General features: G+C 41.4%; 1 protein-coding gene and 1 pseudogene across 1 annotated transcript in view; both read right to left on the bottom strand.

The window, feature by feature from the left end:
* GOLGA5 (golgin A5) overlaps positions 1-25,526 on the bottom strand; it is a 45,455-nt gene that overhangs the window by 12,422 nt on the left and 7,507 nt on the right. The window contains exons 3-8 of the mRNA XM_049769803.1: positions 24,335-24,554; positions 23,094-23,217; positions 15,934-16,137; positions 11,941-12,111; positions 6,326-6,454; positions 1,795-1,893 (exon numbers count right to left, since the gene is read on the bottom strand). Of these exons, the coding sequence (XP_049625760.1) occupies positions 1,795-1,893; positions 6,326-6,454; positions 11,941-12,111; positions 15,934-16,137; positions 23,094-23,217; positions 24,335-24,554 (947 nt within the window). The remainder of the gene's footprint in view (positions 1-1,794; positions 1,894-6,325; positions 6,455-11,940; positions 12,112-15,933; positions 16,138-23,093; positions 23,218-24,334; positions 24,555-25,526) is intronic.
* Positions 8,402-8,500, bottom strand: LOC126004785 (uncharacterized; annotated as a pseudogene).

Below are 25,526 nucleotides of genomic sequence, written 5' to 3'. Positions count from 1 at the left end.
GACCCCCAACACCAGGCCAGGAACAGTGGACTCCAAGCAAATAAAAAAACAAAAATAAAATGGAAAACATTTTCAATTAGGGGCTACTATAAAGTCTAAGAAAAGTCTAAGTTTAAGAAAACTAAAATTATTTGCTTTCTATGTTAAAGTAAATAATAAACCAGTCCATTATTAAGACAATCTTCTTAGTGTGAGAGGAAAGCAGCAGCTCTTTCCAAGATGAATGACTGTGTGATTCTACTGGACAACATGACAAAGCCTATGTACATATGGGTGACAGACACATGCCATTCTCTGAATTATTTAAAGGTATTGGAGGGTCATGGACATGACTCAGTGGAAAGGCACTTACTGCTCCATGTGTGAGGCCCTAGGTCTGATGCCCAGCACTATATGGTCCCACAACCACTGCACAGGATAAGCCTGAAGAACATGTAGAGAAGAGCCCTCAGCACAGTTGAATGTGGCCCCAACCCAAAAATAACATGATCTTAGAGACTTTATGAGACATCTATATATTTCCTGTGTATGTGTGGGCAAACCTAATGGTGTTAGGGATCATTCCTGGTAGAGCTCAGGGACCACATGTGGTGCTGGGGATGGAACCCAGCTCATCAGATTGCAAGATATTAAACTTTGAACTATCTCTCCATACTAAGCCTTTTATTTTTTTATGTTTTCTTTTTTCGTGTGCTAGGGAGTAAACCCAGAGCTCCACATATGCCAGTATGAAATCTACCACTGAGTCACATTCCTCACTCTAAGAAAGCTATAAATGTTTTTGTTGTTATTTGTTTTGGGGGCCACATCTGGTGGTGCTCCAAGGTCACTCCTGGCCAGTGCTCAGGAACACATATGGGATGCCAGGGACAGAAACCAGGTCAGCCATGTGCAAGGCAAGTGTCTTACCCACTGTACTATCACTCTGGCCTAAAGGATATTTAAAGGATATTGAAAGAATATTTAACATCAGAGTTTTCTTAGCAAAGAGAAACCACAATTAGAAAACTGGCAAGTAGCACAACTACTATAGAAATGAGAAGGTAAGGAAACGAGAAGACATGGAATTTATAATCCACACCCCCTTGAGTAACACTATCTCTTAGATCCATGATGGCGAACCTATGGCACGTGTGCCAGCAGTGGCACACGAAGGTCTTGCAGCTGGCACGTGTGAAGGTCCGCAATTAAGATATGCGGCACGGGGCCAGAGATATAGCATAGCGGTGTTTGCCTTGCAAGCAGATGACCCAGGACCTAAGGTGGTTGGCTCGAATCCCGGCGCCCATATGGTCCCCTGTGCCTGCCAGGAACTATTTCTGAGCAGATAACCAGGAGTAACCCCTGAGCACCGCTGGGTGTGGCCCAAAAACCAAAAGAAAAAAAAAAAAAAAAGATATGCGGCAGGTGCCTCATAGTTTTTTAGATACTAAAATCTTGTTAGTAAGGTTTAATTTACGTGCTGGCACTTTTGAGGAAATTCTTTGGTTTTGTGCGGCAGTTTGGGCACTCGGGCTCAAAAAGGTTAGCCATCACTGTCTTAGATGCTTCTCTAAGAAACCAGTCATAGCAAACAGATAACTATAGACTCACAGAGCATCAGATGAAAATTCTATATCAAGCTGACGGTCACTTATCTTATTACTAGAACAACAGAATTTAGATATAAAGTGGGAAAAATCATATTGTATCCCTCCCAAAGCCCGCTATAAATCTATACACTAATATACATCTATAAATCTATCTAGCTTTACAATGATTTTCTTTCCCCAAGTTATGGATGCTGAATCATACCTGATTCCTGAGTTTTTGAATTTCTTCCTCCCGATCTTTGATTCTACTTTGCAGTGTGTTCTTTGTTCTATATAGGTCTTCTTCTATGTAGCGAAATTCCTACAGTGAAGCAGAAGAACACAAAAGCTAAATCTCAAGTCTGTCCTCAGTTCTCCAGAGCCTAAGGGAAAGCCTGACACAAAGCAGATCATCAATACTGGGAGAGTATTTATGAGACAACAGATGAAAGACTTGGAGAGCCGTGATGAAAAGTTAGTAATTCAGCTTATACACAATGACTATCCAAACACCAGTCTTCATGTGTTTGTTTTCTTAGTTTTCCTAGGTAAAAATAGAGAATCTATTATGCAATTTGCAGCAACATGGATGAAACTGGAAGCTATTATGTTAAGTCAGAAGAAGAAGAAGAATAAATACGAGTGATATCACATGTGGTATTTAGATTAAATGCATGAAGAAATGCAATGGTCTAAATAATAGTTGTCTTGAACTCTGTTAGCTCTAGAATATAGCTGGAAAAAAACTGAGTTTCATTTTTTTAGCCCCAAAGAAACTGAGTGGAAGAGGAGAAACACAAATTAGAAAGGATGTGGGCTAGGGGCCAAGCAGTCTCAGGTGCATTACTGGTGTTAAAAAAGGATAATACTGGGGTTGGAGTGGTGGTGCAGTGGTAAGGCATTTGCTTTGTACGTGTCTGACCTAAGATGAACTGTGGTTTGATCCCCCAGCGTCCCGTATGGTCCACCAAGCCAGGAGAAAAAAAAAAGGACAATACTAAATATCAAAGCCAAAAGCAACAACAGTGGAATCAAGAGACCCAAACTTTGACAATATAAACTTAAAATAGCCTGTTATAGTGGCAGGCTGAGGGGCAAAGAGGGGTGGTTTGAAATGCACCTGAGGAATATTGGTGGTGGGTTTGGTCCTGATTCACTGTATGCCTGAAACACACCTCTGAAGGACTTTGTAAATCACAATGGTTTCAATAAAGTTAAAATTAAAAAAAAAGGGTGAATCAGCTGGATCACATGATTATGTGTCTAATTAAAAAGAAAAAAAATACTGAATTTTTTAACCGGAAGCAGGGGGAGTGTTAGACACATCCTGGATGTTAAAGGATACTAAGGTGCTATTCCAGGCTCTGAGCTCAGCTCTGAGCTCCCTCCTGGGGGTGCTTAGTCACTGAACTGATGTCAACTGTATGCTGGGTCAGCGTCCTATTATCAACATTTTGCAGCAAGGCCAGAGCCCCAGTTATTTCCCCACCTTGGAGTGCTCACAATGACAGCGGCTGGTCAATTTCTGTAAGACTAGCTGGTCTAGTGGGGACTCAAACCTACTTCACTGTGGTCTGAATTTGCATTCCCCCACTATTTAATGATGCTGAACAGCTTTTGTATGTCTATTCCAAACCGTAAGGGAGCTATAAAAAGTAGTCAATGTGATATGGTATCAATCTGCCAAATCACTTTAGACATTAAGTTAACCTGCTCGTTTCAAAGATGGTAAAAAAAAAAATATGTTCAGGGGCCAGAGTGATAGTACAGCAAGGAGGTTTTTGGGTCACATCTAGCAGCACCCAGGGGTTACTTCTGGCTCTATGCTCAGAAATCGCTCCAGGCAGGCTCGGGAGACCACATAGGATGCTGGGATTCGAACCACCATCTTTCTGCATGCGAGGCAAACACCTGCAAGTACGGTTTTGTCTTGCATGCGGCCAAACCGAGCTTGATCCCATATGGTCCCCCGAGTCTGCCAGGAGTGATTTCTGAGTACAGAGCCATGAGTAACCATGAGTACTGCCTGATGTGGTTAAAAAAAAAAACAAACAAAAAAAACGAAAAAGAAGAGATGTTGGGCCAGGAGAGATGATAGCACAGTGATTAAAGAGCTTGCCTTGCAGTGTTGACCCTGGCTCAAATCCCCAGGACCATATATAGTGCCCCAAGTACCACCAGGGTTTATTTTGAATACAAAGCAGGAAATAGCCCCTGCGCACCACAAGGTACAGACCAAACCCTCCCTTCCCCCTACTGTCTCCTCCAAAAACAAAAAAATGAGACCAGAAACAAAACAAAACAAACAAACAAACAAACAAACAAAAAAGCCAGGAGGAAATGAAGGTAGGAGAATCAAACTAATAGGATGGATGGGGCCGAAACAATAACATAGCAGTAGGGCGTTTGCCTTGCATGTGGATGACCCAGCACGGACCTGAGTTCAATCACTAGTGTCCCTGAGTCAGGAATGATTTCTGAGCGCAGAGCCAAAAGTAACTCCCGAATGCCACCAGGTGTGACCCAAAATCAAAAACAAACAAAAAACAGGATGGAATGCTTGATTTCTTTTAAGTTCTTAGGCTAACACAAAATTTAAGATAGAAATGATTTAAATTAGTAAGAGTACTAAAGGGCTATTTGGCCTCAAGATTAAGTACTTTACATCTGATTCCAAATCAATAGCTTGAAGCTACATTCAGCTGAGTTTTCCTCTACTTCTCCCACATTTCCTCATTTTAAAAAAGGACACTGTAAGTGGATGTGGTTAAGACCATCTGCTTTCATAAAATAAAAATGATCTCATTAACCATCAAGAACATTAAATTTTCTCCTCTTAACATATGATAGCCCCTTCAATAAATTAAAATGCAGTTTCTGAAAGGCCAGCTAATCCTCTAACTAAATTATCTAGGATAGCTTAAAATGTAGCCGCAGGGTTTGCTATTTAGTGAATTTTTGCTCTTATTATTCAGCACAATTTACATGTTTAAAAAAAAAAACCATAAAACCATTTCTTGAAGAATAAAATCAATTTCAGAAATGATACATGCACCTTTGAAAAAATATTTTTATTTTTGTTTTTTGGCTACACCCAGCAGTGTGCAGGGGTTACTCCTGGCTCTGCACTCAGAAATAGTTTCTGGCAGGCTTGGGGAACCATATGGGATGCTGGGAATCAAACTCCGATAGGCTGCATGCAAGGCAAATGCCCTACCCACTGGTGTTATTGCTCTGACCCCACAACTTTAAAAATATTTAAAGAATTGAGGCCAAAGAAACAGCACAGCGGTAGGGTGCTTGCTTTGCACTCAGTTCTATACCCAGCATCCTAATGGCCCCCCAAGTCAGGAGCGATTTCTGAGTGCATAACCAGGAGTATCCCTTGAGGCTGACTGGATGTGGCACAAAAACCAAAAAAAAAAAAAAAAAAGTAAGCAGAGCTGGAATATCTAAATGATACACTTAAAATTTTTTTTTTATTATTTCTATTTTTGGGTCACACCCAGCAGCACTCAAGGATTATTACTCCTGGCTCTATGCTCAGAAATAACTCTTGGCAGGCTCGGGGGACCATATGGGATGCCAGGATTTGAACCAACATACTTCTGTGTCTAAGGCAAACGCCCTACCGCTGTGCTATCTCTCTGGGCCCTGATACACTCAAAATTTTAAGAATGTTTTCTCTTCTGGAGAATGAACAGTGATTATGACAATAAAATACAATAATGTGCACTGGGTTCAATAATGTCATTATTCAGTAAATTATAGATGTTATTATTAGATATACAATCTTGCTTCTATATTTTTATATTCTTGGCTTTTGGACTATACCTGGTGATACTTTGGGGTAACTCCTGGCTTAGAAATTATTCATGATAGGGCTCAAGGGAACCACATGAGATGATGGGGATCCAGCTCAGGTCAGTGTGTGCAAGATACTTGCTATCTCTTTCCAGCTCCAAGACATAGAATCTTGTTTATAAATACGGCTATAAATATATTTAACTGTGTCAATAGTGACATTATTATATATGTTATTAATGTAAAGTAATTTGGTTTAGGAAACAAGATAACTGCTAACAATAAAATGATTTTATAAACATGATTTGTATTTTTCTTAAACAGAAATAATGTGATACGGTATAAACTATTTTATTTGTATTTCTACTAATATTTACTGTTGCTTCTAGGAAATACAAATGCAGTAAAATATAAAAATCAACTGATGCTTCTACATGTTCTGCACATATAGGCCCTAACAAGGAGATGTAAAAACACAGAATGGAGAAGTAGGAAGAATTCTGGATTCAGAGGCAGAATCTTAAATTTGATTTTTTTCCCCTCTGATTAGCTATGTGGTAATAGGTTTAAAGTCTTATAACCATTTTGTACCTCTATTTTTTTCATGTTAAAAAAATTTAAAAAGCAAACAAGAGGGGCTGGAGAGAGAGAGAGAGAGAGCTTGTCTTGCAGGTGACTGACCTGGGTTTGATTTCTTGCACTTCATGTGTACCACCAGGAATAACCCTGAAGTACAGAGTCAGGAGTAAAACCTGAGCACTGCCAGGTATGGTCCCCAAACAAAGACAAATCAAAAAAAGTGAGGAGTTAGGTGAAATTAAAAGATGGGTAGGTACCTAGAACAGCAAGATCCTGAGAACTCTATAATTTCAAAAAACTATTTTCCTGGAATGTCTCCTCATTGGACCCTCCTAGATATCTATTTCAGAAGATACTATTTAAATACCTACCTGCTTCTGTCGGTCCAGTTCTGCCTCCAATTCTTGTTTAGATGCTTTCTGCCCAGCTATTTGTTCTTGCAGATCTTGTAACTGTTCTCTGGCAGACTCTGCTTCATTAACCTGCTGAGCCTCCATATCCTAGGGAAGGAAAAAAAGAAACTGACATGTAAAAACAGTAACTAACAGCCCAGTTGAACATTTCCTAAGCAGCTAAGACATAGTGTGAACCAGGCTCAGCGGCTCTGGATGGAAAAAGAGGAGTTAGATAGTTTCAGCCTAAATGGAGAATAAATATGGTGATACTTTAATAAGAAAATGGTATGAAAAAAAACAAAGACAATTGAGAAGGCTGTTGTGTGCTCATGAGCACATACACACATGGACACACACACACCTGCCTCTCTATTCAAATTCTATCAGTTTTGTTTATCAATTTCAAGAAACAACAGCCATTACATCAACATAACAGCATTATCATATACTGTCTATCCAAAACGTCATCTGCTATGCCAAATCAGTCAGATTTCAACAACAGCATTACTGGGCAGAGAGATAGCACAGAGGGTAAAGAGCTGGCCTTACACACAGCCAACCCAAGTTCAATCTCTGGAATTCTATATGGGTCCCCAAAGCACTGCCAGGAGTGATCCCTGAGTAGAACCAGGCGTAACTCCTGAACATCACTGGATGTGGCCCCTCACCCTCAAAACATAGCACCATTGTATTAATCTCCCCAACTGCAGACTATAATTATTTTGTATGTATTCCTAATTAATAAACAATATGAATACACATTGAAATGTTAGTAATTAATAAGCAATATTAATGACCTAACATATTTTTCCTTGTATTACCTTAATTACTATAATCTGCTTTTATATCTTTTCATATATCTTTTTTTTAACCTACTCTTTTCACTTGGTGTCACTATTCTCATTTCTTTGAATTCAGGATCTACCTGCTTAGATTCCTGTGAATTCTACCACTAGTGGGGGCTGGAGAGATAGTACAGTGGGCAGGGCATTTGCCTTTCATGTGACAACCTGGATTTGGTTCTCCAACATCCCAGAGGGTCCCCCAATCACAGCCAGGAATGTTTCCTGAGTGCAGAGCTAGAAGTAAGCCCTGAGCACTGCTGGATATGGTCCAACCACGCCCCCACACAAAAATAAAAAGAAAGAAATCTACTAACAGCAAGAACAATTCTAGATTTCTATATTGTCCTTTTTCTATGGAAAATGAGTAATTATATAGATATAGAGCAACATATGAGTTAAAACTGAAATCAATTTTCTTTAAATCTCTTGGTATGTGTTTTCAAAGTCATTTCTGTAATGCTGGTCTAGCATTTACTATCTGAAAGAACTGACAATTAATAATAGTCTCAGATTTGTTAACACAGGGAATACTCCAAAACTGGTCAATACTCAGAATGCACACAACTTTGCAGACAGATGAAACAGCAATCATTCCCCCAGAGTAAGATTTCCAAGGCCAGTAGAGGATAGATTAATTTATCTTTTGCCTCAATTTGATGGAATCAGAAATTCTTGAGGTAGGTGGCATGTGCGGTGGTCAGCGTCACCATCTCTAGGATAAGATACCCAACCAGGATTCTAATCCTGACTCCGTCACTGTTACTAGTCCTGGCAAACTGATATTCCTTCTTCAAGGTTGTGAAATGCGGGTATGTCTCCTCCATTTTGGGGTTAAGGCAAGGGAAAAAAAAAGGTGCTTGCTGAGTACACAGTAAAGTAGCTAGGATCTAAGTGCCCAGTGAAGAGTTGTTATAATATTAACCATTTTTCCATTTTGCCTGTTGTAGTATGATACTCTTGATTACAGTTTCATTAATTTCTTGAGAAAGAGTAGGAAAATGGGTAAATATCATCAATAAACAACAGGGAAGAAGTATTAAAGAGAACAAATCTCCTTTTCCACAATGAAGCCTAAAGATATGGGGCTGGTAGGATTCATATTTTGTATTGATAATGGGCAAACTTCCCTATTTACTCAATCTCTAAATTAACAGGATTAAATTCTTCGGGATTCAAAATTATTTATTTTTCTTCTTTTTTTTATTTAAAAAATATGGAACACTTCACGAATTTGCGTGTCATCCTTGTGCAGGGGCCATGCTAATCTCTGTATCGCTCTAATTTTAATATTTTAGCACTAAAATTATTTATAAAAAAAAGTCCTATAAAAAATTCAGATCATGACCACTTAGTCCAGGTGAACAAGATTCCCCCCACACCAGGCGGGTCTTCAGGGCCACGCCTGGTTAATCGGGCCCTGGGGGGAGGGGGTGAGAAATTCCTCCCTAGGCATCCAAAAACTACAGAGGCTCGGCTGGGCTCAGAACACTCCGCATGCCAGGATTTCGTGGGCCTTTGACTGGTATGATGGGGGATCTGGGCAGGACAGCTAGCCATAGGACCCCTGGGCTGACCACTTAGTCCAGGTGAACAAGATTCCCCCCACACCAGGCAGGTCTTCAGGGCCACGCCTGGTTAATCGGGCCCTGGGGGGAGGGAGTGAGAAATTCCTCCCTAGGCATCCAAAAACTACAGAACCGCACTGGGGGTGTACTTCATGTATTCAGAATATTACTTATTCTTATGTTATGTTTTGCGTATACAGAATGTTCATTTTGTATTCTGCCCTTTCCCACACCCCTACATAGCTCTTTTTTACTCCTTAACTCTCTAACCCCCTCTCAAACATCACTAACCTACATTACTTTTTAACTTCAGTAGTGTACAATCCTAATCACAGTCCAAAGCTGTACATTGTGTGACAACCCCAAACTGTTTCAAGATACATAAAATGGACACGTATTTCTTTAGAATATTTTGTGTTTTTTCTCTGACAGCTATAATTCTTACTAAATGTTGTCTTATACAGTGATGATTCTAACCATTTTTTATCTTCTCTTTTTGAGCTGTTTAACAAGGAATTTGGTGGAAGAGTCCCCCAGTTTAATGCTTATGATTGAACCATGTCATGGGAATCATTGGAATTGTTCTTATGGCCCCCATATGCGCCAATAACACCACGTGGCATTGCTTCTTATTTGCATAGGCACATTAAAATGGGAAAATACTATACATACAAATAAGATCCTATCTAATAGAGATTGGAACACACAAATCTTGTAGTGCAAAGGGACCTTACACCCTGAACATTGACATAACGACCTGGCACAGACCTCAGAAGAAAGGGCATAATCCATTCTCCCCTGAACCAGGGAAGCCATCCACGAAACATCCAGGCTGGTCTATAACATCACCTGGAAGCAATCCTCTACCATGGAAGACTTACACTGCTCAGACTTCGACCTGCTCAAAAGAGACTTCCCTTAACACTGAGAAGACTTAACAACAACAACAACCTGCTTACAGGACAGGGCTCCCCGCATTGCCCTTTGATTGTGAGGTGAAAGGAGAGGATGCTCCACATCCTGACTTCAATGTAAGATATGCAGATTCCAGGATCTTTAATACAGAAACATGATGCCAACAACAGAGACTGCGTGAAAAAATAAAAGTGTGTTGGCACTACAGACAGATGTAATTGGATTGGACGATCTAGCGTTGCCTGGAGCCTAGACTTGGTCTTGTGCCAGAAACTTCAGGTGTCTGTTCTCTTTGTACTTAGCCAAGGTTATTTTCTTTCCATGTCCCTCATATTTTGGAGGGCCTATGGCAAACAACAATTGCCACCGCTAACACCATTTTTACTGTGCTCCTTTGACTCTAATCCTTAAAAAGAACTCACTTAAAATTTGAGGTTAACTTAAGCTAATATGCATGTATATGAAATGTAAGAAAATACTATGCCTGTAATGGTTTAAGGGAGTTACATAAAGTTTTATGGCTTTAGATTGCCTTGTGTACTGTTAAGAAATATTATAATGTGTTACAATCTGGGGGACTTAGGGACAAAGGTAATTGTACATGGATTCTGTCTTATTTAACTTAATGTTCTTTGGGCTGAAATTTCAAAGTTAGAGATATCAGCAAGGGGGGAACTTCTGAGAATTATGTTATGGGTGATTGTCCTTTCCACTGTAACTTTACCTTGTCCTCTTTCTTTGCACCCTTGTTCTCATAGATTAAAAATAAAAATTAAAAAAAAATTTAGATCAGCAAAAGTTTTCAAAGATCCATATGCTTTTGGAGTGGGCAGCAGCAGGTGTGTGTGTTTGGGGTGGTGGCATGGGTTTGGGCCACACCTGGCCCTTTAAGCAGATAGTCCCTTTCCTTGCGGGGGTGTGGAGGGTGAGGGCTCTGCACACATTGAGACTCCACAAGGCAAATGCCAAAGGACAGAATCTACATCTACATCTATAACTGGTTCATCTCAAGGTCAAGTTCCCCACCTTCGTTTTTTTGGGGGGGACCCACACCCAGCAGGACTCAGGGTATATTCCTGGCTCTACGCTCAGGAATCACCCGGTAGTGCTCAGGGGACCACATGGGAAGTGAACCAGGTTGGCCTCCTGCAAGGCAAGGCACCATCCCCAATGTTCTAGTAATTTCTTTGGCCACAAGTCCTGACTTTTTAAGCTGCCCAGTGGTGACTCATTTAGGTATTGTGAATGTGTGTGTGTGTGTCAGAAAATATCTAAATATTCATTTTAAAATAATATTCCTTTAGATGATCAGTACCTGATACTGAGTTGCATACTTATCTAGTTACTATATGGGGGGGAGCGATTGCATAAATGTTTTATATGAAAGGGGCTGTGCAGGAAACAGCGAGCAGCCCTGGCTTACCTCTGCCCTGGATGAGAAACCCCCCCCCCCTTTCCCTCGTGCCTGCCTGCTGCCTTGAGGTCCTGCACACCTTACCTATTACATAGAGGGAGCAATGAATTTGGGTTAACACTCCCTGCAAAAAGTTCTCTCATCCTCAACTGTAGCTCTTGTGACAATTATATCAAACTTTAAGGTTAATTTAAACAAATAGCCCAATTTTACTTTGACATGTAGTAAAGATAAACTACAAATAGATTTAGGTTAACATGACAGCATAATGAAAAGAATGTGCCTGAGCTCATTTCAATATCAGAAAACTTCTCAAGTTTATAGACAAGGTCCCAAATCCACTTGTTTTAGACACTAGAATATTAGATCCATAATAAAGAAGATTCTGTCTGAAATTTTTTTCTTTTTTAGAGGGGCATGGTCTGTGCTCAGGGACTGCTCCTGGCAGGCTGTGGGGACCATACATGGTGCTGAGGATCAAACCCAGGTGGCCACATGCAAAGCAAGAACCTTCCCCGGTGTACTATCATTTCAGGCCCCTTGTGGTTTATTTCTATTAAGCCAAAGGCCTAGAAAATGCCAAGCACATAGTATCTACTAAACAAATGAAATCAGTTTTTTAGTGGAACAAGATACCATTGTCTCTCATTCTTATACTGTAGGCAGACAGCAGAGAAGAAATCTATTGCTTTAGAATTCACTTCAACATGGATGGGAGTAGGATATTCCACCAAAGTCTCACCAATGTTCTCAGTAATGTCTTGCCCTCAAAATAAGTCTCTTACCACCTTTCACCTAGCTAACAGCTTTATCAATAAGTTGTCTATGAAGCTGAACCCCAGAAAATCTTACCTGTAATTCTGATCTCAGCTGGTGTAATTGACCCATCAGCTTCTGTATTTCCTCCTTCTGCATTTCCTTCTCATGTCGAAGCTCTTCTAGCTCCATGTTGTTAGTAGCACTGCCATCTAAGCCTTCGAAGCCAGAACCTTCCTTTAGGCTGTTGATCAATTTTTCCTTAGACTATTTGGGGGGAAAATAAAGAACTATCTTTAGGTAAAGCAGAGATCAACTTGTACATTGACTATCGTCTACCATATGGAAATAAACTACTATTTGGGGCCAGAGTGATAGTACAGTGAGGAAGGTGTTTGCCTGAGTTCAATCCCTGGCATCCTATGGGTCTCCTGAGACTTCCAGGAGCAATTTTTGAATACAGAGCCAGGAGTAATCCCTGAGCAATGCTGGGTGTGGTCCAAAAACAAAACAAAAAAAGAAGTGAAACTACTATGAAAACACTGCAACTATATTTTCCAAGTCCAGAGATTGTTCAATCCAAAGAGATAAATAAAAAACACAATAGAATGGGCCAAAGTAATAGCACACAGGTATGATGTTTTCCGTGCATCGGCGACCCTCTGAAGTTCTATCCCTGGAATCCATGTGGGCCTTCAAGCTTTCCAGAGTGATTTTCAGAGCACAGAGCCAAGAGCTACCGCCTGAGCACTGATGGATGTGGCCCACTTCCCTTCCCCCCCCAAAAAAAAAGCTTCTCCTTTGTTGTGGCAGAATTATGTGTGACTTCCTTAAGCAATTTTCAAGGTTTCTACAATAAACACCATCATTTACATAACCAATGTTTAAAAGTATAGAAAGACCCTCCTGACCATTTCCTCATGTAGCTACGAGCCTTTCCTCAGGCGCTATCTTCACTTGTCACCGGGAGCCTCCTACTTGCCAAATCCAAGCACACAGAGTCCTTAACACACCAGTGCTTTCTGCCCTGTGGAGAACCTTCCACACTGTCACCTCTGTTCTTGCTTGGCTTCCAGAAATGGCACTGGCCTCTCCCTTGTTCTCTGCCAACCTCTGCTCATTTCCCTTCAGTGTCTTTCTTCGTGGCTCTTGCCTTTCCTGTCCACCATTTGTAGATGCTGGGGGTTGAAGGGTAGGTTCCCAGACCTCACCCTCACTCCCCACTTCATACAGGTCTCAGGTAATCCTATCTATGCCCCAGGTAGCTGAGTCCAACTTGGTGGTGCCCAGCCCCGTCTGCTGAGTTTCAGGCCTAGATTTCTGATTTCTTTTTCCATTCCACATGACGCCTGCAAACTCACCAAAACTTTACAACATCTCAGTCATCCCTTGTTCCTTTTCTCATTCCTGTCCTCCCTCCTGTTGTTCCAGGAACTATCACTCTAAATTCTATTTGCCTTTCCCCTCTTCCTCTGATTAAATCTCCCAACTTTCCACTCTTCTACCTCCCACTTTCCCTTAGATGTCCTCTTTGCCACCTCTTTTCTACCTCCCACTTTCCCTTAGATGTCCTCTTTGCCACCTCTTTGCCACACATATTTAGATCAGAGCTTCCTGATTATCTTTTGTGATAATCACCATTCTGCCACTCACTCTTTCCATGTTGTCACCAATTTATTGAGCACCATCTAGAGGACACAGCCACACACACACACCCCCCCCCCCCCGGCTTATCTTCACTTACTGTCCAAGAAATTGAATCATATATAGAAGATAAAATCCAAACTTCTTAGGTAGTAAGCAAGCTTCCACCTATTTGAGATTTTATTTTTCATCTCCTAATCTCTCATCCTATACCTAAAGGCTGTTCCTTCAGGCGTCCTGCATTCCTGCACAGACTTTTCTATCCATGGGTGATGCAAGGATGCCACACGTCTTCCCACTCCTCCTTCAAATCCTCTTTCAACAGTATCTCCCATGATCCCTGGTTGAGCTTCTTCTGCCCAATCCCTCTCAAGCAGAATGTCATTATCTGGCTTTCTTCCCATCATGTTTCATGAACAGTCAGATTCTCAATAAGTATTTTTTATTCATTAATATTTATAGCAAGTTCTTTTTTTTTTTGGGGGGGGGGGGTTTTAGGGTCACACCCGGCAGTGCTCAGGGGTTACTCCTGGCTGTCTGCTCAGAAATAGCTCCTGGCAGGCTCGGGGGACCATATGGGACACCGGGATTCAAACCAACCACCTTTGGTCCTGGATCAGCTGCTTGCAAGGCAAACGCCGGCTGTGCTATCTCTCCGGGCCCTATAGCAAGTTCTTTTTAGATTAATTAAACATTAAAATGATAAGGGCCAGAGATAATACAGGTGCTAACCTTGAATGCGACTAACCTTGGTTTGATCTCCAGCACCAGGAGTGACCCCTAAGTGACAGAAGTAAACAACAAACACCACTAGGCATGGTCCAAACCATCAAGCTCCAAAAAATAGAGTAATTAAAAAAGAGAGTGAGGGCCAGCACAATACACAGCGGGAAGGGCATTTGCCTTGCACGTGGCTGACCTAGGTTTAATCCCAGGCATCCTAGATGGTTGCCCGAGAACATCCTATATGTTCCCTGAGTCCACTAGGAGTGATTCCTAAGTGCAGTCAGGAAGCACCTGGTATGACCCCCCCAAAAAATACAATAGCAACAAAAAAGAGATAAACAAAAAAATTATAAAGAAGGATTTGGAGGCAAAGGGTATGATATTTCTTGGAGTTTTATGAAACATAACCCTAAATTGAAGTGAAAGGGATGAGCAAGAAGAAACGACCTCAGAAAACTACTGAAGGGATACATCTTCCCTAGGACATATGAGAAGTCAAGGAAAGCTAACTATAGTTGTTTCATTAGAAAGTAAGGGGTCCTGGGGCCGGTGAGGTGGCGCTAGAGGTAAGGTGTCTGCCTTGCAAGCGCTAGCCAAGGAAGGACCGCGGTTCGATCCCTGGTGTCCCATATGGTCCCCCCCAAGCCAGGGGCGATTTCTGAGCGCTTAGCCAGGAGAAACCCCTGAGTATCAAATGGTGTGGCCCGAAAAACCAAAAAGAAAAAAAAAAGAAAGTAACGAGGTCCTGAGATTAAGGATGGGGGACAAAAGCTAGCTCAGGAGGTGATATCTGAGCGCTGGGTGAGGTCTAGATCAATTACTGTGAAGGCTCAACAGAGAGCTAATATGAAAGAACATAGTGACTATTAACAACAAACATGAATATTATCAGAATGTTTCAGATGAGAGGCTGAAGGCATGAAGTGAGTAATGACAAACTGCCTTTTTTAATTCTTGGCTTTTGGGTCATACTGCTATCAGTGCTTCCTCTTGGCTCTACATTCAGAAATCACTCCTGGAGAAGATGGGGACTTTATTGTGGGTACTGGGGGACCAAACCCAGGTCAGTCACATGCAACATAAGGCACCTTACTTTAATATACTCTCTCTAACCAGAATGCTTTTTTGTTTGTTTTGTTTGGGGCCAGATCCAGCAGATGCTCAGGGGGCGACTTACTGGCTCTGCATTCAGGAATTATTTTTTGGAGGGCTCAGAGGATCATACAGTATGCCAGACGATTCAAACTGGGTCTGCCACATGTAAGGCAAGTGCTCTACCCACTATCTCTTTGGCCCCACATATATATATATATATTTTTTTTTTTTTTGGTTTTTGGGCCACACCCTGTGAGGCTCAGGGGTTACTCCTGGCTATGCGCTCAGAAGTTGCTCCTGGCTTCTTGGGGGACCATATGGGACACCGGGGGATCGAACCGCGGTCCGTCCTAGGCTAGCGCAGGCAAGGCAGGCACCTTACCTCCAGCGCCACCGCCCGGCCCCCCCACATATATTTTTTAAAGAAAAGAACATGGTAGGAACGAAAGACCTCTCCCTTTATACGGTATTTATGTGACATTTATTTACATGGTAAGAAGAGAAAGGCACCTGGAGCAAGTCAACTAATCAAACACAGATCCAGAGTCTCCAAGACCCCTTCATCCAACTAGCACGTGTCAACACTCACTTGTGTTAACATCCAGTCACCCAAGTCCCTCATACCTGCAGTATCCTTGCAGCTTTTTGCTTGTAGTCAATTAACTCCTGCTTAGAGGATTCTAGGTTGGACTTGTATGTTTTCATTTGCTGCTGGAGCTCTTCAATCTTCTTCTTTTCATCTGAGTATTTTCTTTCTGCCAGCGTAACAGATTCTGCCAAATTCTGACGTTCCACTTCCATTGTATTAAGGCGCGCAGCAAACTCACTCTGTGATCAATTTATCATACTTAAATCAGTTTTGGCTTTGAGATCTATTTTACCACCATTCATTTGGATTTTGTTTGTTTCTGAGCCATATGTAATGGTGACTGAGGGCTACTTGTGACTGTAATCAAGGGTTACTCCTGGCAGTGCTTTAGGTACCAGAGTAGTGACAGGGGTTAAACACACATACCCTCTCTGCAAAGCATGCTTTCAGCCTGCTGAACTATGTCTTTGGCCCCATTCAGATATCTATGGAATTTATTCAACGACTTAACAGGGAGTTAAAAAAGAAATCATTTGTTAGGAACTGGAAAAAAAAAAAGAACTTCCTACTTAAGGCTGTGACTCCCAAAGATGGCCACGCATCAAAATCAGTAGAAAATTTGTGAAAACTACAGCCACCTATGGCCAGAGAGATATCCAGCATATAGGGCACTTACTTGCACATGACTGAATTGGGTTTGATCCCAAATTGTCATCTTGAACCCACCAGGGATGATTTCTGAGTGCAGAGTCAGGAGTCAGCCCTGAGCTACAGCTGGGTGTAGCCCTAAGCAAAGAGAAATACAGTCACCCAAAACCTTTCCCAGGTTTACTGAGTTGAAATTTCTAAGCCATAGCTTGGTTATCTGGTTAAGAAATTTCCCAGGTTGGGGGACAGAAAGATAGCACAACAGGTAGAGAGCTTGCCTTGCAAATGATCAGGCATCCCATATGGTCCTCACTACCTTCCAGGAGTAACTTCTAAGTGCAGAGCCAAAAGTAACCCTGAATGCTGCTGGTTGTGGCCCAAAAACAAACAAAAAAGAAATTTTCCGAATGATTCTGGTTACTTGACTACTGTATTGGTACGATAACCAATAGATAAAAAGGTCTGCAGAAAATGAAATGACATTAGAAAATAAAACGAAGAAAGAAGCCAAGAACTAGATCTCTTCAACATGCATTTCACTTGCTTGTATCCTGGCTTGTATTTCTACTCTAGAGAACCTTATGTTCTCACTCATATACTTTTTTGTGTTTGTTTTTGTTTTTGGGTCACACCTGGTGGTGCTCAGGGGTTACTCCTGGCTCGCACGAGGGGATTATATAGGATGCCAGGATTCAAACCACCACCTGTCCTGGATCAGCTGCGTGCAAGGCAAATGCCCTACCACTGCTATCTCTCCAATCCCTCAGTCATATATTTTTTTCTCTTTCTCTTCCCTCCATCTTTTTAAGTAAGTTTAAATAAATATCTTTCCGAGTATCATGGCTAACGTTTCCCTTTGTTTCAAAGTTTTGAATAAAACAATTTGATGCTTTTTTTTTAAGTTTAATACATTTTTTTTTGAATCAAGTTTTTAATACTTTAATCTATCTGCCAACCTGATTCCCCAGCCTGGCCAGCCAGGGGCCATGCCCTGAAGGAGATGCGCCTAGTTTAATACATTTTAACTACTCTGAGTCCTGGCAATTCTCAGCTACCAGAGCCAGTGAATCCATAGTTGCAGGGCCCTACATTGTCAGAGATTACTGGATCACTAAGGTGCTGCTGAGGGCCTCCTGGTTGCGCTGTGCACAGTGATGCCTGGGTACCATGAAGACAGGATCAAACTGGTGTCAGCCACAGGTGCAGCAAGCATTTCACTCAGTATTTATACTTTATTCTCAAAATCTCCCACCATTAAAAAACTTAGGTATCAGAAATCAGAAGACTTATCACCCTTTGATTGATTTGATAGCCAAGATTGCTATCTACAGATGACCGGTCGTTACAGCCATGACTAGACAGTACGCATCCTGGGACCAATAAAAAAGCTCTAGCCTAGGTTTTGGTCTACGATCTGTACAACAAACAAGATTTCTAATTCCAGAGATCTGACTGAGACAATCGCAACTGAACGGGTCTTCTGGAAAAATAATGGAAGATTCTATCCCAGACTCCATCCTAGGAGCAACAAAATGACCATGACCACCAACTACAGATGATGGATTAAAATGACACGGAAGGAACAGAACTCCTAGAACTACAAAGAAAGTCTTCATCATGAGCTCCATTTCTTGACCTGTGCAGCTACCAAGATCTCTAGATACAGAGGTCTGATTTATCACCCATGACAAAGCAGAAGTCATCCATAAACCACAAAAGCACCGAGGGGAGAGTAATGAACAGTCAAGGGATCTACAGTCAGTCCCATGACAGTATACTTCAAGGGTGGAGAACCCTCTGTATCCTAGGCCAAGGGAATTCCCTCTCTAATGCCCCCAATATTTACTATGCCTGTGCAGGAAAAAAAAAGGGCACAAACAATCTTTGTTATCTATCTATCTATCTATCTATCTATCTATCTATCTATCTATCTATCTATCTATCTATCTATCTATCTATCTATCTATCTATCTATCTATCATCTATCTATCTATCTATCTATCTATCTATCTATCTATCTATCTATCTATCTATCTATCTATATCTATCTTTTGACTTCTTTGTTTTGGTGTAGATACTGAAGTTGATGCCTCCAATTTTATTTTATGTTATTTTATCTTTCTCTTTCTTTTTGTACTCCGGCATGATTTTATTTCAGGACTGAGACTATTATGTTGTGCTTGCCTTTAGTGCTGTAGTGCTCACTGAATATTTTATTTGATATTTCTTTTTGTATTGTTGTGGTATCTCAATTCCTTTTTCCCTGTTCCTCTCTCAAACAGAGGTTGAGAGCCTCTTAAAAGACTATGCCCATTTTTGGCTTATTTGATTTTTACCCCACTTTTTTGCTTTTCTTTTCTTCAAACAAAACCACATAACTTGAACTATCTAGTTCTGCCTCTCAAATAGAGGAGGAAATGAGGAAGGGTACCAGGACCAAACAGATATATGGTCACTAAGTAGTAAGCTAGACACAAAGGGGACTACTTATTCTGGCAACCAGGGGGTGAGGGTAGGGGATATGGAATGCAGGATGGGAATGGGGGTGGAGGGAGGACAAACTTGTTGACGGGAATTCCCGATTCAATGTTAACATGTACCTAAAATACATGTAAAATTCAATGTTAACATGTACGTAAAATACTAGTGTGAAAGATATATAAGCCAATATAGCCAAAATAAAAATTATATATAATAATAAGGGGCCGGCATGGTGGCGCTAGAGGTAAGGTGTCTGCCTTGCCAGCGCTAGCCTAGGAGGGACTGCGGTTCGATCCCCTGGCGTCCCATATGGTCCCCCAAGCCAGGAGCAACTTCTGAGCGCATAGCCAGGATTAACCCCTGAGCGTCACCGGGTGTGGCCCAAAAAGCAAAAAAAAAAAAAATTATATATAATAATAAAAAAAAAACTTAGGTGTCAGACAGAAGGTGGGGGACCAGAGCAATAGTACAGTGGGTAGGACATTTGCCTGGCATATGGCTAGCCCCATTTCAATCCCCAGCACACCATTTGTTTCAAGATCATTAGAAGTAATCCCTAAGCAAAGCCCTAGCCCTAAGAGGCAAGAGTGTGGCCTGTTAGATTACACCTTGTTTTACCCAAACAAAAATCAACCCTGGTTCCTTTTTTTTTTTTTTTTTTTTTTGGTTTTTGGGCCACACCCGGCGATGCTCAGGGGTTACTCCTGGCTGTCTGCTCAGAAATAGCTCCTGGCAGGCACGGGGGACCATATGGGACACCGGGATTCGAACCAACCACCTTTGGTCCTGGATCGGCTGCTTGCAAGGCAAACGCCGCTGTGCTATCTCTCCGGGCCCAACCCTGGTTCCTTTGTGTGTATGGTTTTTTTTTTTTTTTTTTTTTGGTTTTTGGGCCACACCCAGTAACGCTCAGGGGTTACTCCTGGCTATGTGCTCAGAAGTTGCTCCTGGCTTGGGGGACCATATGGGACACCGGGGGATCGAACCTCGGTCCGTCCAAGGTTAGCGCAGGCAAGGCAGGCACCTTACCTTTAGCGCCACCGCCCGGCCCCATGTGTGTATGTTTATAACTTGGTTTTACTCCAAATCAGATTGTCTTACATGTAAATCTGGGCAGGACTGGCTCATGATAGCCTGAGCTATCTGCCCTACTCTCCTACCTGGGAGTGGTCTCTGTATTCAATAAAAATCACAGTTCTGGCAGGAAACTTGCTTTCCTTACAAGAATATTGCCAGATCACACATACTTCACCATCAGCCTGGTTTGGATTATTTCATAGGTGACCCTGCTTCAGACTCGTTCACCTGGAGATATGTTGGAGATATGTTGCAGGGGGTGATTTTAAAGTGGCCTCAAAAAAAAAAAAAAAAAAGCCAACCAGAAAATGGTGACCAGAGATCTAGTATAGCAGATTAGGCACTTGATTTGCACTAGGCAAATCCCAGATTCAATCCCTGGCATCCCATATGCTTCCCATCCCACCCCAAATTCCACTAGTAGTGATCCCTACATGCAGAGCCAGGAATAAGCCCTACTATGGTGTGTGGCCTCCAATAACAAATCCCTCACAAAGTAAGGCAAAAATCAGAACATATTTCTACGTATGCCAGCAATTAAAATGCCCACAAATCTCGGAACTACTATTAATTCCCTTTCTGAAGAAAAGCATCAAGAGGACAACTGCCAATGTATATGGAATATGTGAAACATGTCCAATGCAACTCAGAATCAGATATGTATGGCTTAGTTACTTGAAATTTAAACTAATGTTCTAATTAATAACATCTACTGAGAGATAATTCATATAATGTAATGCACCTGTAAGAAAAAATTAAGGAACTTAATGTAGGACTTCTTTCCCTGCTAGGGAACTTCCTTTCCTTTCCCTTCTACTTTCTAAAAAACCTTTCCTTTTTTTTTAAACAAACAAAAAAGCACACTGCAAGCCAAAGAGATAGTGGAGGGGTAAAAGGGTTTGCCAGGCTTGCAGCTGTGGCTGTGATCCTAGTTGGAATGCCTGGCACAGCCTATGCTCTGGAATGAACCCTGAGCAGAGGTAGGGGTAAACCCTGAACACCACCAAACCCTTCGCTCTTAAGATACTTGTAGAAGCCTAGTTTGGTGATGCTCTCAGGTCAGGGCCATAGATGCTGGAAGCAGGAGATGGGGCTAACAACTAAGGGTGAAGTGTGTAGTTGGGATCGAATATCGAGCTGCAAGTGTTCTACCAACTCATGTCACATCTCTATCCCTAAATGTCATCCTTCTGAGGTGTTTGATCGAGTGGGTTTTAATATAATCAGAAGCATATGATCATTACCACTATTTTTATTCCAGATCATTTCACCACCTGGGCTGGAACAATAGCACAGCGGGGAGAACATTTGCCTGGCAAATGCTGACCTGGGTTTAATCCCCAGCATCCTATTTGGTCCCCCGAGCATGCCAGGAGTAATTTCTGACCAAAGAACCAGGAGTAAGCCCTGAGCAATACCAGGTGTGGCCCCCCCAAAAAACAAAAACAAAACCCGTAACATTTCACCACCAAAGAAATCAAACCTCTTCCTTCTTCCCTTCCAGCCCCAGCCACTATTCAGCGTTTTTTTTTAGAGATTTGATATTCTGGACATCTTATGTAAATCAAGCTTTTATGTGTCTTAAATATATGTCATATGTCTGCCTTCTTTTACTGAGCACAATCTTAAAGGCTGCTCCACCTTTCAGTGTGAATCAATACTTCACTATTATTACTGAATATACTTCTTTTTTTTATTTATTTTATTGTTATGGGGTGTACCATACCCTGTGACGTTCTGGTGTTACTCCTGGCTATGCACTCAGAAACAGCTCCTGGCTTAGGGGACCGAACCAAGGTCTGTCCTGGTTCAGGTGCATGTAATGCAAATGCTCTACTGCTGAGCTATCACTCCGGCCCCTGAATATACTTCTTTATATAGATTAGTCTTGCTTTGCTTATCCATTCAGTGACTGATGGACAGCATATTTATTTTTTTGAGGTTATTATAAATAATTTATATGTATGTATGTATATATGTATATTATATATGTATATTATATATACATCATGTATATAAAATATAAAAATGATTTACAAAATAAAGACTATGTTTACAAAATAAATTAAAAAAAAAAGAAACAGGGGCCAAAGGAATAACAGAGCAGTAGGACATTTGCTTTGCATATGGCCAACCTAGGACCAACCTGAGTTCAATCCCAAAATTCCATATGGTCCCCTGAGCCTGCCAGAAGCGATTTCTGAGCACAGAGCCAGGAGTAACCCCTGAGCACTGCAGGGTCTGACCCCAAAACAAACAAAAAGACCCCAAAACAAAATAAATTAAAAATAATAACAGAACCAGGCAAAACTTAAAAAAATAAACAAATTGCCCAAACTACTATTTAAACCAATGTTTAAATATAATGTGGGTGGCACAACTAAATTACATGAAAATGTCTATTTCAAACAAAACTATTTAAACTCTACTTTAACACATATAATAAAATGAATTTTAGCAGGAATCAAGCAACTTTTCAAATAGTTGATCTTTGTTAAAGAACCAAAACTTTTTTTGGGGGGGAGGCACATCTGGTGATACTCAGAGGTTACTCCTGGCTATGTGTTCAGCAATGGCTTGGGGGACCATATGGGATATGGAGGATTGAACTGCGGTCTGTCCTAGGCTATCGTGTGCAAAGCAGATGCCTTACCGCTTGTGCCGCTGCTCCGGTCCCAAGAACCAGTTTTCTTTTTTTTTTGTTTGTTTTTTTTTTTTTTTTGTTTTTTTTTGTTTTTTGGGTCACACCCGGCAGTGCTCTGGGATTCCTCCTGGCTCTACACTCAGAAATTGCTCCAGGCAAGCTCGGGAGACCATATGGGATGCTGGGATTCGAATCACCATCCTTCTGCATGCTAGGCAAACGCCCTACACCTCCATGCTATCTCTCCGGCCCCAGAACTAGAATTTTTTGAAATGCTCTGGAGAACTTGACTGAAGAGTGAAGCATGCCATGAAACATGATTCTCTTGGAATTAGAGACTCTGACCTGCATCTGTTTATAGCTCTCCTGTTCTCTCTTCAGAGCTGCATCTGCTTCGTGAAGTCTCTCCTGAAGCGTCTGCAGAGCTTGATTCTGCAGGCTGCTCCCTTCGCTGTGATCTTGAATTATTCTGCAAGAAAAAGACATCGTCTGAAATACTTCATTTCCACAAAAGACAAGCAGTAGAGATGGTCATTTTTAGAGCTATGGCTTGTTAGTAAAAAAAGATATGTGTGGACTGAAATATTCTTTTTTTTTCCCTGGGACCAGAGCGATAGTACAGTGGGTAGAAAGCTTGCCTTACATGAAGCAGATTAGATTAATCCCGGAGCACCAATGGCTGGCTGTGGCCCAAACTAACTAACAGCAAAAAAATCTTTTCCCTTTTACAAAGAATTTAAGGTATTAAAAAAAAAAAAAAAAAAAAGAATTTAAGGTATACTGTTAGTATCAGAATATAACAACAGAATATAACTTTCCAGGGGCTGAAGAGAGCACAGCAGCAGGGCATGTGCCTTGCATGCAGCCAACCCGGGACAGACCTGGGTTCAATCCCCAGCATCCCATATGATCCCCTGAGCCTGCCAGGAACGATTTCTGAGCACAGGGCCAGGAATAACCCCTGAGTGCCATCAGGTGTGACCCAAAAGACAAAAAGAATATAACAGCAATCAGACATTATGAAAACACTATATACTCTTCAAATCCTTGAGCACTGCTGATTGTGACCCCCCAAACAAAAACAAAAACAAGCACAAAAAAATAAACAAAAACCCAGAAAAAATAAGAATGAAAAGAACAACAAAAAAGTGATATAGGGGCTGGAGAGATAGCAAGGAGGTAGTACATTTGCCATGCATGCAGAAGGACGGTGGTTTGAATCCTGGCATCCCATATGGTCCCCCAAGCCTGCCAGGAGCGATTTCTGAGCACAGAACCAGGAGGAACCCCAGAGCGATGCCGGGTGTGACCCAAAAACTAAAACAAACAAACAAAACTGATACAGGCCATAAATAATCTGGTTTTGGCTTTAGTCCACTACTCCCAGCTTGGTGACCAGGGACTCTGAGGTATAAAACTGCTTTTAATCCTTCACATTTCCAATATTACCAAGAAGCTAAATATTCCCTCATGTACATTTATAAGAGCAAAATTTTACTGAGGTCGGCGCCTCCACAATGTTGAGGGCTCTGGGGTTGGAAGGAGACCTTTGGCTCATTTAGGGGCTTTGAAGAGAATCAGGCTACCGTGACTTTTCACTCTGTAAGGCTTCTAGAGTTTCTGTGCGTGTCTTCAGAAGCTGGTCTGCTTCTTGCAGTCTCACTTTGAGGATGGCCAGCTGGGAATCCTTGGCTGCCACCGTTTCGGTCAGGTCATCCACCTGGGCGCGGAGTTCCCGTGTGACTCGGTCACTCTTGGAATGGTCGTTGTTCCATTTTTCCACTCTGGCTCTTGCTTTGTTTAATTCTTAAAACAACAAAATTACTCTATTAGGAAAACACACCTTTCTCAGAGCACACAGGCTCTTGGTCCTTTAGCTCTTATTTCCAAAATGAAGTATTTACAAATATGTTCTGCTTTTTTTTCTCCAAAGTGGGGGCTGTTCCAAACAGAGCACCCCTTTTTCAAGACTAACAGCCACATCTATAGTATAGTAAATAAGCTGGAAAGGACCACAGTTACTCTTCTAAAATGTTTCTTTTCCCCTTTCCAGAGGTATCAAGTTTTGTACCTTTGTACCTTCCTAAAGGTACAAAGCTAAAGGGCTAGTGGGCTTGTGGAATTCTAGATAATTAAAATAATGCAAATCCAAATCAAAGAGGAAAAATACCTCCCTAACCCTAGAAGACTGAAATAAAAACTGAAGCTATAACAAGAAAGAACCTGATTCTTCAAATGACCATGACAAAAAGTTATTTTTCAACATAGGAGCTAAAAACAAAACAAAAAAAAAAGCAGGCAAAAATTTAGAGATTTATAATCTCTTCCATATGTGTGTATATATATATATATATATACATATATATATATACATGTATATATATAAATCTATAGTTACATTTTGCTAGCAAAAGTCATATTGAAACAACTTGACTAGGGGCTGGAGAGATAGCATGGAGATAAGGCGTTTGCCTTTCATGCAGGAGGTCATCGGTTTGAATCCCGGCGTCTCATATGGTCCCCCATGCCTGCCAGGAGCAATTTCTGAGCCTGGAGCCAGGAATAACCCCTGAACACTGCCGGGTGTGACCCAAAAACCAAAAACCAAAAAAAAAAAAAAAAAAAAAAAAAAAAAGAAACAACTTGACTATGTCTCAGAAAATCTCCAAATCTACAGTAGTGTGGGTAAAGGGAAGTGCTTAGTTTTGGGGGGAGGGGGTGGGTTGGGGTCATATCCAGCTGTGCTTATCACTTACTCCAGGCTCTGTGCTCAGACAA

This window comes from Suncus etruscus, chromosome 3 (genome assembly GCF_024139225.1).
Source record: "Suncus etruscus isolate mSunEtr1 chromosome 3, mSunEtr1.pri.cur, whole genome shotgun sequence".
Taxonomy (NCBI): domain Eukaryota; kingdom Metazoa; phylum Chordata; class Mammalia; order Eulipotyphla; family Soricidae; genus Suncus; species Suncus etruscus.
This window is presented reverse-complemented; position numbering and strand designations above follow the sequence as displayed.